Source organism: Mya arenaria, chromosome 13, assembly GCF_026914265.1.
Source record: "Mya arenaria isolate MELC-2E11 chromosome 13, ASM2691426v1".
Lineage (NCBI taxonomy): Eukaryota > Metazoa > Mollusca > Bivalvia > Myida > Myidae > Mya > Mya arenaria.
In genome coordinates, this window is record NC_069134.1 from 24,816,792 (window position 1) to 24,830,606 (window position 13,815).

The following is a 13,815-nucleotide window of genomic DNA, read 5'->3' on the forward strand; positions in this document are numbered from 1 at the left end:
TAGAAACGTTTTGGGTTATAGACTAAAAATCAAAATGGAGGCAAACAGACCCCAAACACCGGAAATATCTGCGAAAATGGTGAATTCTAAACACAGCTCTCGTCACTCGTCTAATGTTTTAGATGAATATGATATAATACATGACGATGCAGTGAAAACCAACGCTTCTGGAGGAAAATCAACTACAGGACTCACAGAACCTCCAGAAGTTCCACCAAGACAGAAAGACCCACTTCAAACACACTCCCAGATCAGCAGTAGAAATAGACTGTCTAGCTCAGAAAAATCATCAACAGATGTTGACAGTCATACAAATATATCACGATGTCCAAATATTAACAGCAAAGAAAAAATAGTAAGTCGTAAAGTGTACATAAAAATTATTACTGTATCGTATTTTACAAAATGTGTCCTACTCACTTGCCTTTATTATGTGTACATGTGCAAAATACAGTACACGCAACGAGTTAGACCCACTCTCCGTTTCCCTCCGCGGATTTTTGCTATCGCGGCCAACACAATGATTTTATCGACTGTCCCCGTTCCTCGGAGTTTGAATTTCAGTCCCTCGGAGGGTGATCAGTCGACCAAAGAATAACAAACTCGGCGTTCCTCGGAGGGGTTAACCCCGCGAAACTCGGAGGACACTAGATAAGAATCTACGCTAAAGTTATATTTATTTTATTAAAATTTTCAACCAATTACGACGGCTGCAGTAAATTGCTATTATTCTTTTTCCTCTGCCCATTTTGCATGAAGTTAGCTTACCACAAGAATGCAGTCGTATTTCACTAGTTGCACATGCATCTTATAAACGCGTTTTTGCCACTGACTGATAAACAAATTTCTTCTTAAAAGTTCTAGGTTACACATTTTCGGAAAATCAGGAGGTTAAACACGCATTCAAAGTTCACAGCGCATGGTTTTGAAGGCCTTCTTGCCTTGTTTTTCTGTGGAAAATTCCATGAAACGTCATAGCTATTTTTAACCACCAATAATAAATAGTATATTCTACATTGTATTGATCACGCGCTGACATCAGAGGTCATGGTTCAATCGTGTAAATAGTCAGCTGCTTTATGATGCAATAACTTAGTGGATATGGCAGATTTCACAAAAAAGGCAATTATTTGGCCCATTTGCTTTCATTTATTGTTATTGCATGTCAACGTCATATATACAGCAATTGCCTTTCCCAACCCAATAAGAACACCTAATAGAAGTGATTTGTATTAAAATAATGAAAATATTGTGTTAAATAAGGTAAAAAAATGTAAAAATATGCCGATATTTAGGACAAAAAAGACAGAAAATCTTCCCGGTACCAATATACCACTTTTTTGAGGATGCTTTTCAGTAACATCTGGTAAGTATTTTATTCTTGTCTGTTGAATAATGTTTGCAAGAAATGTTAATTAAAACAATAATATATCTAAAATGATTGCATTTCGTTCGTAATATACTTAAATTTTCGGTAATTGCGCATGGTGATAACGTTACGGTAATCTGTCCTCGAATTTTTGTGTAACATTAGCAGACATGATCCACTGCTAACTGTTTTAAGCCTAAACACACCTTTATTAAATCACTGAAAACAAAGACTACGTGTCGGATAAAAACAGTATTGCATGTAACAAGAAATTGGTCATTCCCGATCATAAAGTTTTTTAGGTCTAAAAATGTGTTAATGTTACTCAAAATCGATTCTGTCCCATTTTAGCATGACGATAGCACCTTTTGTATTCGTGAATAATTTACACCGACTGAGGGTTAACATCCGGGTAGCGATTACTTTTATATTGGACTGGTTCACAGTTGACATTGAAATGATAAAAATAGTGGTGAATACCGTTGATAAAAACTTAATCCAAGTTTGGCTCATTCTGTCCTTCGATGTAACGTTAACATTATGTCACGCTAGCATTAAGACAAGCGCTTAATAAAGCAAGAAAATCGTTGAAATTTGATGACTTTCCCAGAGTCAATTATTCAAACATAACAATGTCGTCTGTAAACTATCGTTTGTAAGTATTCATTCATTAGGTACGTAGTTTATATTGAATTCATACCGCTTTTGTGTTTGATATCGTTATTTATTGGACAGAATTAAGAATTTTTGTGATTATCAATTGACCGTGTTTATCAATCATTTATATAGTTTGTTTTATACTGTATCAAGCTCAAACAGTCTGTGGTAGGTCTGTATTTTAATTTGTTGTGAAACATTTTGTCCAACTGCTAATGTGACATACTGCTAATGTTACTCATTCTGTTTTGTGGTAACACTAGCACATACTCACAATTAGCAATTTATAATATATATGTTTAGTATCAAAGGTAATGATAATTGCACCATACTAGAGACATTTATATTACCACAACAAAACATTTATGTTTATAGCTTATCTGATCTGATATAAAAAGAAAACCTATGTTTGCAGAAAACATTTTCTGTCTTGTTGTCCAATTAGGGTTTGTTTCAATAAATTTATTTGAGAAAAACGAAACAATCTTTATTTTTTGTCTGTACAATCTGTTTTATAGATAAATGAACCATTTAGTGCAAGACAAAATACTTCTTTGGATCAAAATATTAAAAAAAACAAGTTTTTACCGGCAATATTGTAACACTAGCACAAATGGTATGGTGATACAAAATTCTTTTTTTTATAAAAATGCATGAATAAGTCATTGCAAATGTTCTAAAATATGATAGATAAGAAATTGCTGTAAAAGATTATGTTGAAATTACAAATCTGCAATAAATTTTAAAAATCAATATTCGCCGGGAACTTTTTGGTCACCAAAACGTGAAATCTGCCATATACTTTAATGATTCAATGTTTATAATTCAAGACAATATTGAGTTGGCGTTTACGGACATAAATACAAATTAAACATTGGTACATGTTAGAATCTTTTACGCTTAACAATGTGCATAAGCATAAAAATAAATAACTTCTAAACAAGAATGATTTCTTGCTTATCTGATTAGACTCGGGAGTTCCGCCTCGGGATCATAAAATCAGATGATTCTCAACGCTATCGTTCATATTAAACTCGGCAGTAAGCCAGCAACTCGGAGGAACTCGGGGGAATTTTAGCGAGGGCAACAGTTTTACCCTCGGAGGAAACCAGCGATCATCGACTTTAGACCTCGGAGTGAGCGTGGAAAGTGGGTCTAACTCGTTGAGTGTACTGTACTCTACAAGTTAGTCCCACTTTTCATTTTCCTCCTCAGATTTTCATTTTAAGCAACCAAACAATGAATAAATAACCTGTTCACAATCCACAGAGTATGGATTTTTGGCCCTTGTCAGCTGATCAGTCCATTGTGCGCAAACTTGATAAGAATCTCTGTTAAAATAAATTAATTTTTGTTTGAATAAAAATGTCTATCCATTATTATGGTTACATTTAATTGCTGTTATTGGTTTTCCTCTGCCCTTTTAATTTATTTTTCAGATCCACTTCCAAAAAAATATTTAGTAAACTTTAAAATGTTACAATTTAGCTTACCACTAGAAGGCAGATGTATTTTCCATTGCATTAATTATGCACCAGTCAATTGTAACTGGGGACTCTCCAGCCAACCCACAGTAAAATCTCCGCCCTTCAGGCACAAACTCTTTGTAAAATCCTGCTAAAAGCCCCTGCACCCCAGGGTCATCCTACGTTAAGCCCATTCCCTAATATTTTCGGGGCAAAAACAAAACCACCGCACTCAGTGGAAAATTCCAAAAAAATCAGTAGCTTTTTAGCTCAACTATTTGAAGAATAGGTGGGCTATACTACTCGCCCCAGTCTGGTTAAAGTTTTAGGGCAAGTTGGGATTTACACTTATAAGTCCAATACCCTACATTCAATTGACTTAATACTTCACACAGTTGTTCAGGGCCATCACATGATGAGGTTAGATAACTCCATATTATTCTTTACACAGGTTATGGCCCCTGATTGACTATGGAACTTAGGTTAAAGTTTTAGGGCAAGTTGGAATATTTATTAATTAACTTCTATATCCCTTGTTCAATCGACTTAATTCTTCACACAGTTAGTTGTTCAGGACCATCACACAATGAGGTTACATAACTCCATATTATCCTAAATACAAGTTATGGCCCCTGATTGACTTAGGTTAAAGTTTTAGGGCAGGTTAAAGTTTTAGGGCAAGTGGGATTTTCACTTAAAACTCCAATATCATTCATTCAATTGACTTAATACTTCACACAGATGTTCAGAGCCATCACATAATGAGGTTAGATAACTCCATACTATTTTTTATACAAATTATGGCCCCTGATTGACTATGGAACTTAGGTAAAAAAATTAGGGCAGGTTGGGATATTGTTTAATAACTTCTATACCCTTCATTCAATTGACTTAATACTTCACACAATTGCTCAGGACCATCACCAAATGAGGTTACATAACTCCATATCCTTAATGCAAGTTATGGCCCTTGATTGACATAGGTTAAAGTTTTAGGCAAGTAAAAGTTAAGGGCAAGTTGGGATTTTATTTAAAAAAAATCTATACCGTTCATTAAATGCACTTAATAAAATTCTAAATTATTTACGACCATCTTACAACAAGAAACATAACTCCATTTTAACCCTAAATACAAATTATGGCCCTTGATTTTTTTGGATTTTTTTTTTAATTTCCTTTGAAAGGCACATTATTTGTATATTCTTAACCACATTTTCATAATGGGAAATCAAGTCATTTTAAATGACTTGCCTCATTGTTTGGGCGGGCTGGTGGGAGGGCAGCATCAAAGTCACCTTATGTATCAAATAATTTTAGTTAGGTTTGACATAAAGAGACCCCACTTGGTATTATTACATCGTTATTGTATTCTAAGTCAAAGCGGCGACGGCTCTTTTTTTTTAACTACTTATTATAGGTATCATATAGTGATATGCTGTTGATCATGCGCATGACATCACAGGTTATGGTTCAGAATCATGTCAAAATGACCGCTGTTTTACAATGCAATAAAAATCAATGTTTATTTTTAGGACACTAATTGGCGTTTATACACACATATTAATAAACAACGCTGGTATGAAACTCACGCCAATGTTGGAACAATGTACATAATTATTAAAAAGAATAATTTCTGAAAACGAAAGACTTTTTGTTGCTTACATGTATCTCAACAGTAGCACTTCCTCAGACGCAGAGTTCCACAGAGGTTTCATAAAATCAATACAATGAGACAATTTTTGATCCTACCGTTTATATAACACTCCACAGTAAATGAGGAATTGGGAGGAAACCCATTAACATTGGTTTTGTACCTTGAACACGGTGGAGAACCCACGTGACTTATTTGGTAAAGTGCACGGCAACAAATGTCAAGAAGTCTCGATTCAGGTAAGGTTTTTAAAGATAACTTTCTTAATATTTGGAGAATTTTTGTGAAATAAAGACCATAAACCCCGCATTTAAGAGCTCTATCCACGGTAATAAAGAACTTTCTCTAATATTCTAAAGTTTTCCTGAAAATCTTGACCAACTGATTTCTCAGAGTTGAAATCTAAGGCAAAGTACATGGCTTTTGACAAATCTATCGCTTTACTTCATGCTAGCCGTATATAATTCATACACAAATCTTATTTTAAGCAAATTTTATGTATTTGATAGTTTTCAGCGTGTATTGTTTAACTTCTAGTTATTTCAAAGGTAAAAATGAACTAAAACCAAATTTATAAAGTACACGGACATTTTAGGATGATAAAGTACACGGTCATATTAATTTATGCTTGAAAGTAGAGTGCGGTTTACAAACTAATAGGTATATAAGCATTTTCTATTCGTGAAGTCAGAATGTATAGTGTTTAGTTTTTATTTAAGTTGTATCAATAAATTTTGCATTATAACGCACACCTAAATAACTAAATGAGGAGTTGAAAGATAGTCTATGGGATAATTTAAGAGAAAGTCTGCCATTATAAGTTCGATTACTTTTAAATATGCAGATCAATACAGAATCATACATACATTTCTTCAAAAATCAGATAGTTTTACTTATAAATTATAATCTGGACTGACGGCGAATAAAACATCTCTGTAGTTAGCGGCCTGTTTGTGGTGATTATAAATTTCATGAATGTTCCTATTTTGATGTGATATAAAATAATAAAATAGGCCCATCACAATTAGTTTATATATATTTCCACATTTAAAGCATATTGTTCATACCTTTCAGGTGACGCTGAATCTTTTATTTGGTTCAGTCTGAACAAATATTATCTGATCTAAATCAGTAAAACTGCAGTCGTTCGAACAATACAGACAGGAACTCATTGTAAAGATGGAGGCTCGGAGTTAGATGGGAAACAGCAAGGAGGAATGAGAGCACACTATATTACCAACTTACAGGCTAGGACTAAGACTTGAACATCTAGATAAGAGCTGAGCATGGGACATTAGAATGTTCTAGACTAAAGGCTGAAATGTGATTTCAAAATAATTGTGTTTCAAAGCTTGCTGAATTATATAAGATACATGCAGTTAAGAGTTAATAGGACATCAATGGGAAATGACAACAATGCATCTCTAAACCTTGTGAAAATGTTTTATGTTCAATCCGTTTTCATACTACTTTACACAGCAATTTTTTCAGCACCGTAAGACAAACGAACATTTTGAAAGAGCACCATTTGGTAACAGTATGTTTTGCTATTTATCTTAATAAAATGTTAAATTCATCAAAACTTTATTTTAACTCGGCAATTGCAACATACTGGAATGCACTTGTAACCAGACCATTGTGATCTTTCAATGTGTCCTGGTTAGGTGTGTTTCGCCTTAACGCGCCTGCTGAATCCAGATTTGAACTTGAATGCTGAGCGAAACTGTAGACATTTGTGACGTGTCATTCCCCTGTGTCTAGTAGAAATCTGGTCACTGAGATTGGTCGTGTCACCCAATTTGAACCCACACACATCACAGCTTAGCTTCAATTGCCCACTTTCGCGTCTTTCGTGTATCTTCAAGTCTTGCAAAAGCAGTTTTGCCACAATATTTGCTAACGTGCAACTTTGTCTCGTCGTGATTGCTGCACCTATAAAAAAAGACATGTACTGTCACAAGTTAGCGAGAAATGCTGGCAATGTCAGTACTTGAATATAATTTATAAAAAACACACTATATTACTGCCACGTAATGAGTGTTTGATCGTGTAATCAGCATCATAAAACTAAACGACCCTGTCCACTGAAACACGGACCACATTATTATGTGAAAAACGCAAACCCTAAAAAACGTTAAAAACACAGTCAGACGACGGCAAATCTTAACCTCTACACGAGGGAAGTCATAATAAAAGTATAACTGTTAGTATATTCTTATTTCTCTGCGAAAAAATAAAGCTAAAAACTAGCCTGTGTCTGTGTAAACACTTTCCCGCAAAAACGATGGCAATTGACCAGAATGCCTTCTATCGTGGTCTACTAGATGTTTTTTTTTTTTATTTTGAAATGCCATTCCGCATTCTTTGCATAAAGTCGGAGTCTTCATATTCTGAAATGAAACAAATGTCACAAAATTATAAGTCTATCAAATCAGCTAGCAATCGAAGACATTAAAAGTACAAGAACACTTTTCTTTCTCAAAATTGACAAAATGAAGAGTTATTAAGCAGTTATGAGTTACTGTTTACCATGTATAATGAATACAAACACGTTTTACATATACGATACGAAAAAGAAGTGGAACACCCTTTACAAAAACTTCAAGCCCTTTGTTTGTCAATTGCGAGTATATTGTTAAAATACGGGACTGAATTTTAGTGTGATAACACTCGTTTCCATGATTCATGAAAATGAGCCCATCATTTAGGCGACTCCGTCGGTCTAACTGTTAAAACGCGTTCATTCTTCCATTGCCACTCCATTACAATGCGTCTTTTCAAACATGGAGCAATGTTCAATAATGAATTTGGAGAATAGAAATAATAAATAAATTTATAATAACTCGTTTTAGCACCAGTCAGCGAAATAATGAGTATATACACTGAAGGTTGTAAACGACCGTGTACTTTATCAAACCTAAAATGTCCGTGTACTTTATCAGTTTGGTTTGAGTTCATTTTCGCCTTTGAAATAACTATAAAAAGTTCAACAATACACGCTGAAAACTTTAAAATACATAAATTTTGCTTAAAATAAGATTTGTGTATGAATTATATACAGCTAGCATGAAGTAAAGCAATAGATTTGTCAAAAGCCGTGTACTATGCCTTAGATTTCAACTCTGAGAAATCAGTTGGTCAAGATTTTCAGGAAAACTTTAGAATATTAGAGAAAGTTCTTTATTACCGTGGATAGAGCTCTTAAATGCCGGGTTTATGGTCTTTATTTCACAAAAATTCTCCAAATATTAAGAAAGTTATCTTTAAAAACCTTACCTGAATCGAGACTTGTTGACATTTGTTGCCGTGCACTTTACCAAATAAGTCACGTGGGTTCTCCACCGTGAGGAAAGTGGGTCTAACTCTATGAGTGCACTGTAGTTTTAATCACTTGCTCAACAGCCAATCAGCATTGTGAGTTACCTTTGCAGACCTCTTTTTGCTTAAAGGCTTTTTGACTAAATCTGATTAATTTATTGAGCCATGATGTGAATAACTATGTTACCATTCAACTATTTTAAACTGAGTTATATATATAGTTCATATATTTACTTTTACCAGTCAAACATAAACAAAAAATTAGCCTCCCACTTGCTATTGCTTAATTGTATGATTTTTAATGCATAGATTTACACAAATAGACACCATGGCATAAGGTTTTATTAATGATTTAAGCTTGTATGCTGTCACTGTGTTTTTGAAATAAAAAGTTTCATACTTTGAAACCATTGTGTTGTTGGCATCATTATGCAAAATTACCCTTTAATCTTGGCCATAACTCATATATTATTCCCATATAATATTTACTTTTGAGCACTTAAAAATAAATGTCCTTATTGGAAAATTGAAAAGCAGTACACAGTGTTTCCTTCTACAGTATGATTTAAGATGAAATAAACAACACATTTATATACATGTATGCTATTACCTTTATTGAATAAACCTGATTTTGTTGCAGATATTCTGTGTAGACATAAGTCAAGAAATAGAGGCACCAAGATTTCGATCGCGGGTTGGGTAGGTGATTTTGTTACATAAGGCTAAGCAAATCAATTTTGAATCAGTGGGTTGGAGTGCAGTAGATAGTACAAACCCACATGCCCTACACTTGAGAAATGTAATCTGGTCTTGCAAATTTTTTGGAATTTATACAATAAGGATTATTAAACAAAATGAGGCCAAACAGTGTAAGAATTTGGGCTAGTTCATTTAACAGTCTATCTGATGTCTAGCAATGCCATATATAGTTTTTTTGTTATGATTTGTTTGGCTTACTGACCATCAGTAGTAACTGCTGATCTATTGAATATTCATTCAATAACGGTGCGCTGTATACAAAATAACTGGTTTGATGAAAATAAGTTAAAATTGTTTAACAATATGTACTAGCCACTTTGTTTTGTGCAAATTGAAATTTTATAATTGCAAGTGATTGTGTAATTAACATGTACACTTTATCTCATTCGTTTAGAATTTAAGATGTTTTTTTTGTGTTTTCTTTTTTTCAGAGAAAAGAAAGATGCTAAGTCGCTTATCAGAAGTGGTTTGAATATTTTTATGCAGAGTAAATTGAGACTTGACAAGAAACATGAGTTTGCCTTGGTTCTCCTTCATGAAAAAGCTACTTTGGTAAGAGCAATATAACATCTTTAAGATTGTTGAATTTTGAAGCATTGGAGTAGGGAGGTCTTGAGCCAATCTTCTAGCAACCTTTTTTAGCTGGAAAACAGGCTTGGCAAGTCGGAAGGTCATGCCAAATAAAAGATAAAGATGAATTGAGCCTACTGTTATGGTCATGTCCTTCTTTTTTTTGGAGTGGAAACTTTTTGCCAATATTTGGTAAATATCAAGAGGTCTTTGTTATAAGGGAAAACAGCTTGTAAACATAAGTTTCACTAAAATAATGACTGTGTAATCTCCTGCAAGTTGTATATGTGTATGTTCATACCATTTGTAGTGCTATTCTTTCTGTATGCTTCACAGGTAAGAGATTTCACAAATGTGCCTAGAGACATACTGTTAGGCTTTGACGATGTACAGCAGATGCGGGTGTGTGAAATGTGTGATATTGAGGACCTCTTTGATTTTGTGTAAGTTTGTATTTGTACAGTCTATAGTGCTATTTTGAAAGTTCAAATGCACGCACTGCGCACTACCACCCCATAATCCCACACACCCTAAAACACCAACAAAAAGAACATTTGAACAAAAGAAGTTTATTGTTGAATAAACTTACATGTATTTATCCTTTCACTGAAACCATGGTAACAATCTCTTAGCTAATTCAAAATGTACTTAAAAGACAATAAAACTGTCACGTTATTGACTTGCACCACAGGCATCTGAATCATTGTTTGTCACTAAAATGTTGTTTAAAAACCATTTTGGGTTCATACAATGAGATAAACAACACATCTGAAGATATTTAGTGTCTTTGATATACAAAAAAGAAACAAGGTATGTAACTCAAACTTACCCGATTTCACGGTAGAGTCCAGTTGTATGCAAATTTCTCAACCAACATATAAACAATCAATTTTTAAATAAGTGACATGGAAAGAAGAGTCAATTACCTTTAAAATGGTGTGCGATATGTTGGTATAACTATATTGTCTTTAGACAAACAAGCAGAATTCAATGTCTAATTCTCGTGTTTTTCTTTAGTCGGAAAGAGTACAGTAAAATTCATATCTTCAATTTTACCCTTGTAAACAGTACTAATCACAGACCTATTGAAGTTATTTTGTACCCAAACTATTAAAACATACTTCTGATTCAAAATACTGTTGTAACTATAACACATCATGTTCTAGTGTTTAATAGAAAATGCACCATAGACACAGTGACACAATGGATATTTTTTTACAGACAGAAATTCAGTCCACCGCCCCCAGTGGAAGATGACATTGAGAGGACGATCCCAGAGTTCACAGTGCGAGTCATCCTGCTGTACACAAGGTCCAACTGTCCACTCATGTTTGACAGTAAACAGGTATTATATATAATGTATATAAGTGAGGGATAACCAAGAAATGGTTTGTTTCAATATCTCAACCAATCCAATGTTTTGCACCCGACATTAATTGTTTTATTGCCATCGGACAATTTTGTTCTGTTATTATTTACTCTTTTTGAGGTATATCTTTTTGGTAGTTTATTGCACATCAAAGATGCATTATGTAATGATTTTATAGAGCACTCTACTCAATGTTGACCCCTGACAAATAGGCAATGTGAAGACACCTACCCTATTTTTTGGCAGTTTCTGTAACAAACCTTTTTTGGCGGCCTTACAACAAACAACTATACTGACCACAGGCAACATGATTCTGCAGGTTAAGTTTTGTTCAAATTTATATTTGCAAGAAATTTCATGGAATGTTTGTGTTATTGTCAACCCCCCAAAATAGCAGGATGTGTACTGAGTATTAACTCATTTGATATTCAATAGGCATGTCTTTTATGCTCATATGGTAAACATCCCTGTGTGTTGTATATAATATTTATAATAGTTTTGGTATTCACACCATCTAATTGTTAACAAATAAATCCATGTATGGGTTTGTGTGCCACCAATATTGTATCTAACAGAATTTCAAACAAGTTGTACCATAGGTCATTGTACATTTATAAATTATATCACAATGTTTGACTGATTGATGTTTTTTATTTCAGAGTTTTAATGAGCTGAATTCATCACCATACTTCTTCATAGATGCCCTGTATTTACATGAGCCAGTCAGTGAGGAGAATAAGTGCCAGGTAAACATACCTGTGTGTGTATGTTGGTTTTATTCGCTGTGTCGCCTGCCAAGCATGACAGACATATAAGGAAATCTTTCTCAGGCAGCTGCTTCTATGTTGTCCATGCTTTCTTCATCCTTGTCACTCTGTCTTTTTAGATCTATGAATTTTAAATCACTTAAATAAATCATCCTACTTTGAATGCATGCACATTGGTCATGGTCAGTAGATGACCCATATTGAAATTTGAGACAGTTGGTCAAGCGTCAGTTTAAATCAATCACTTCTGAATGACTTGTTGTAAAGAACAAGTTTGTATATTCATTATATGCTCATTGGTGATGGTCAGTAGATGACCGCTATCTATTTTAATGTCAGTAGGTAAAGTTCATTGGTACCCCTTTTATATTTAAATTGGTTTCAATTCGAACAAAATTATCTGTTGAATTCTCTGTGTTACAAATTGACCTGGTATTATTTTTGTCTTCTTCAATTAATTTGAAATAAGGCACAAATGTCCATCATATTAGAACACGTGTCTCCTGCAGGATCAATTTGGTGCTGAAAATATCATGCTACGCAGCAAAAATTTCTGTGTAGGTCAATACTGGAAACTGTAAATAAATAAATTACTTTTAAATATTTCCATGAATCTTGGCACAATGGTCAACAAATACAGTACAAGAACAACTACTCACTCTGGTTAAATATTTGTGGGGTTTACCCCTTGATCAACAGATAACTTTGGTATCTATAATAATCATAATGCTCTTCGTTGAGTTTGTTCATGTAAATGAGTTTTCTTTGTGGTGCATATACTTGTAGTAGAAATAATAATCGAAGAAAAAAGACACAAGCATCTAATCCTTCACTTGTCTTCCAGGAGGTTTTTGACTCCATTTGTGATCTGGACCAGAAAGGATTATCGTACATATTTGGAGCTAGTCGGAATCTCACCAAGGTGTATGACACTATGGGACAAATGCTTGCACATCCACTCCAGAGGCCAGTACAGAGTGAAACCATGTACCGGATAGGATCTTCCCTCCCAGTGCCAGAAAATGGATGACATGGCTCACTGACAAGCATACCGAACATGTTGTTCAGTGTTGTTTTGTTGAAAATCAAGTCTTGAAAGTGCTACTTGCAATTTAAAACATGTAATGTCAAACTGTTGATGGTGAAGAGTGAATTACCGGTATGGGTATTGTTTAACATATTAACATGTGTTTTGAATGGTGAAAATTATGAAGTTTATTGTTAAAGCCATAAGAAACATTGTAACTGTGTATTGTTTGAAGGTAGCCATTCAAGTTATTGTTGAAAATTGGACAAGTATTGAATTTATGTTTTATCTAAAGAAAGCCATACTATTATTTCCAATTATTGATTGGAATAATGTGTACTTTTGCCTCCATGTTAAAAAATGCATTATTACATCGATGTATACATATACTGGTATTTAGAACTATATTTTACTATTAATTTTATCATAACTGACCCATTATATATCTGAGGGCTATATAGGAGTTGCATTTCACATCACGTCCCAAACATTGTGTTTCATGTAACTCATTTAAATTGGGTTAACAAGAGTCAGTGCCCTTGACGAAGTAAAAAAAATGGTCACATGCAGCACTACCTACACACATTAAACCGGATAGGCATGTTGGTCAGTATGGGCTGTCATGCACCTGCCATTTATGCAAAATTTTATTCAGGTTTACAAGAGTTATGGCCTAGACTTTCTAAATAATGTTATAAAAAATCTTAATGTAACATGTAGCACCAAAAGTATTGCACATACACTCAAGAAATTCCAAAGGTATATTGGTCAGAATGAGCTGTTGTGTAACTGACATTTCTTTCACATTTCACTTGTTATAACAAGAGTTATGTTCCTTGACTTAGTAGAAAATGGTCTGAAA

At 34.0% G+C, this 13,815-nt stretch overlaps 1 protein-coding gene across 1 annotated transcript; it reads left to right on the forward strand.

The window, feature by feature from the left end:
- Positions 1-34: 34 nt before the first annotated feature.
- Positions 35-13,338, forward strand: LOC128213028 (BRISC and BRCA1-A complex member 1-like). The gene is made up of 7 exons (XM_052918510.1): positions 35-355; positions 9,102-9,160; positions 9,652-9,772; positions 10,127-10,233; positions 11,012-11,135; positions 11,819-11,905; positions 12,771-13,338. The coding sequence occupies exons 1-7, from the start codon at positions 35-37 to the stop codon at positions 12,954-12,956; spliced, it is 1,005 nt and encodes a 334-aa protein (XP_052774470.1). The 3' UTR covers positions 12,957-13,338.
- The last annotated feature ends 477 nt before the right edge of the window (positions 13,339-13,815 follow it).

Bases quoted from the DNA above. Each gene is read 5' to 3' on its own strand.
- LOC128213028 (XM_052918510.1), top strand. From the start codon at position 35: ATGGAGGCAAACAGACCCCAAACACCGGAAATATCTGCGAAAATGGTG. The intron at 9,161-9,651 runs GTAGGTGATTTT...TCTTTTTTTCAG, and splicing joins AGATTTCGATCGCGGGTTGG to AGAAAAGAAAGATGCTAAGT. The intron at 11,136-11,818 runs GTATTATATATA...TTTTTATTTCAG, and splicing joins TCATGTTTGACAGTAAACAG to AGTTTTAATGAGCTGAATTC.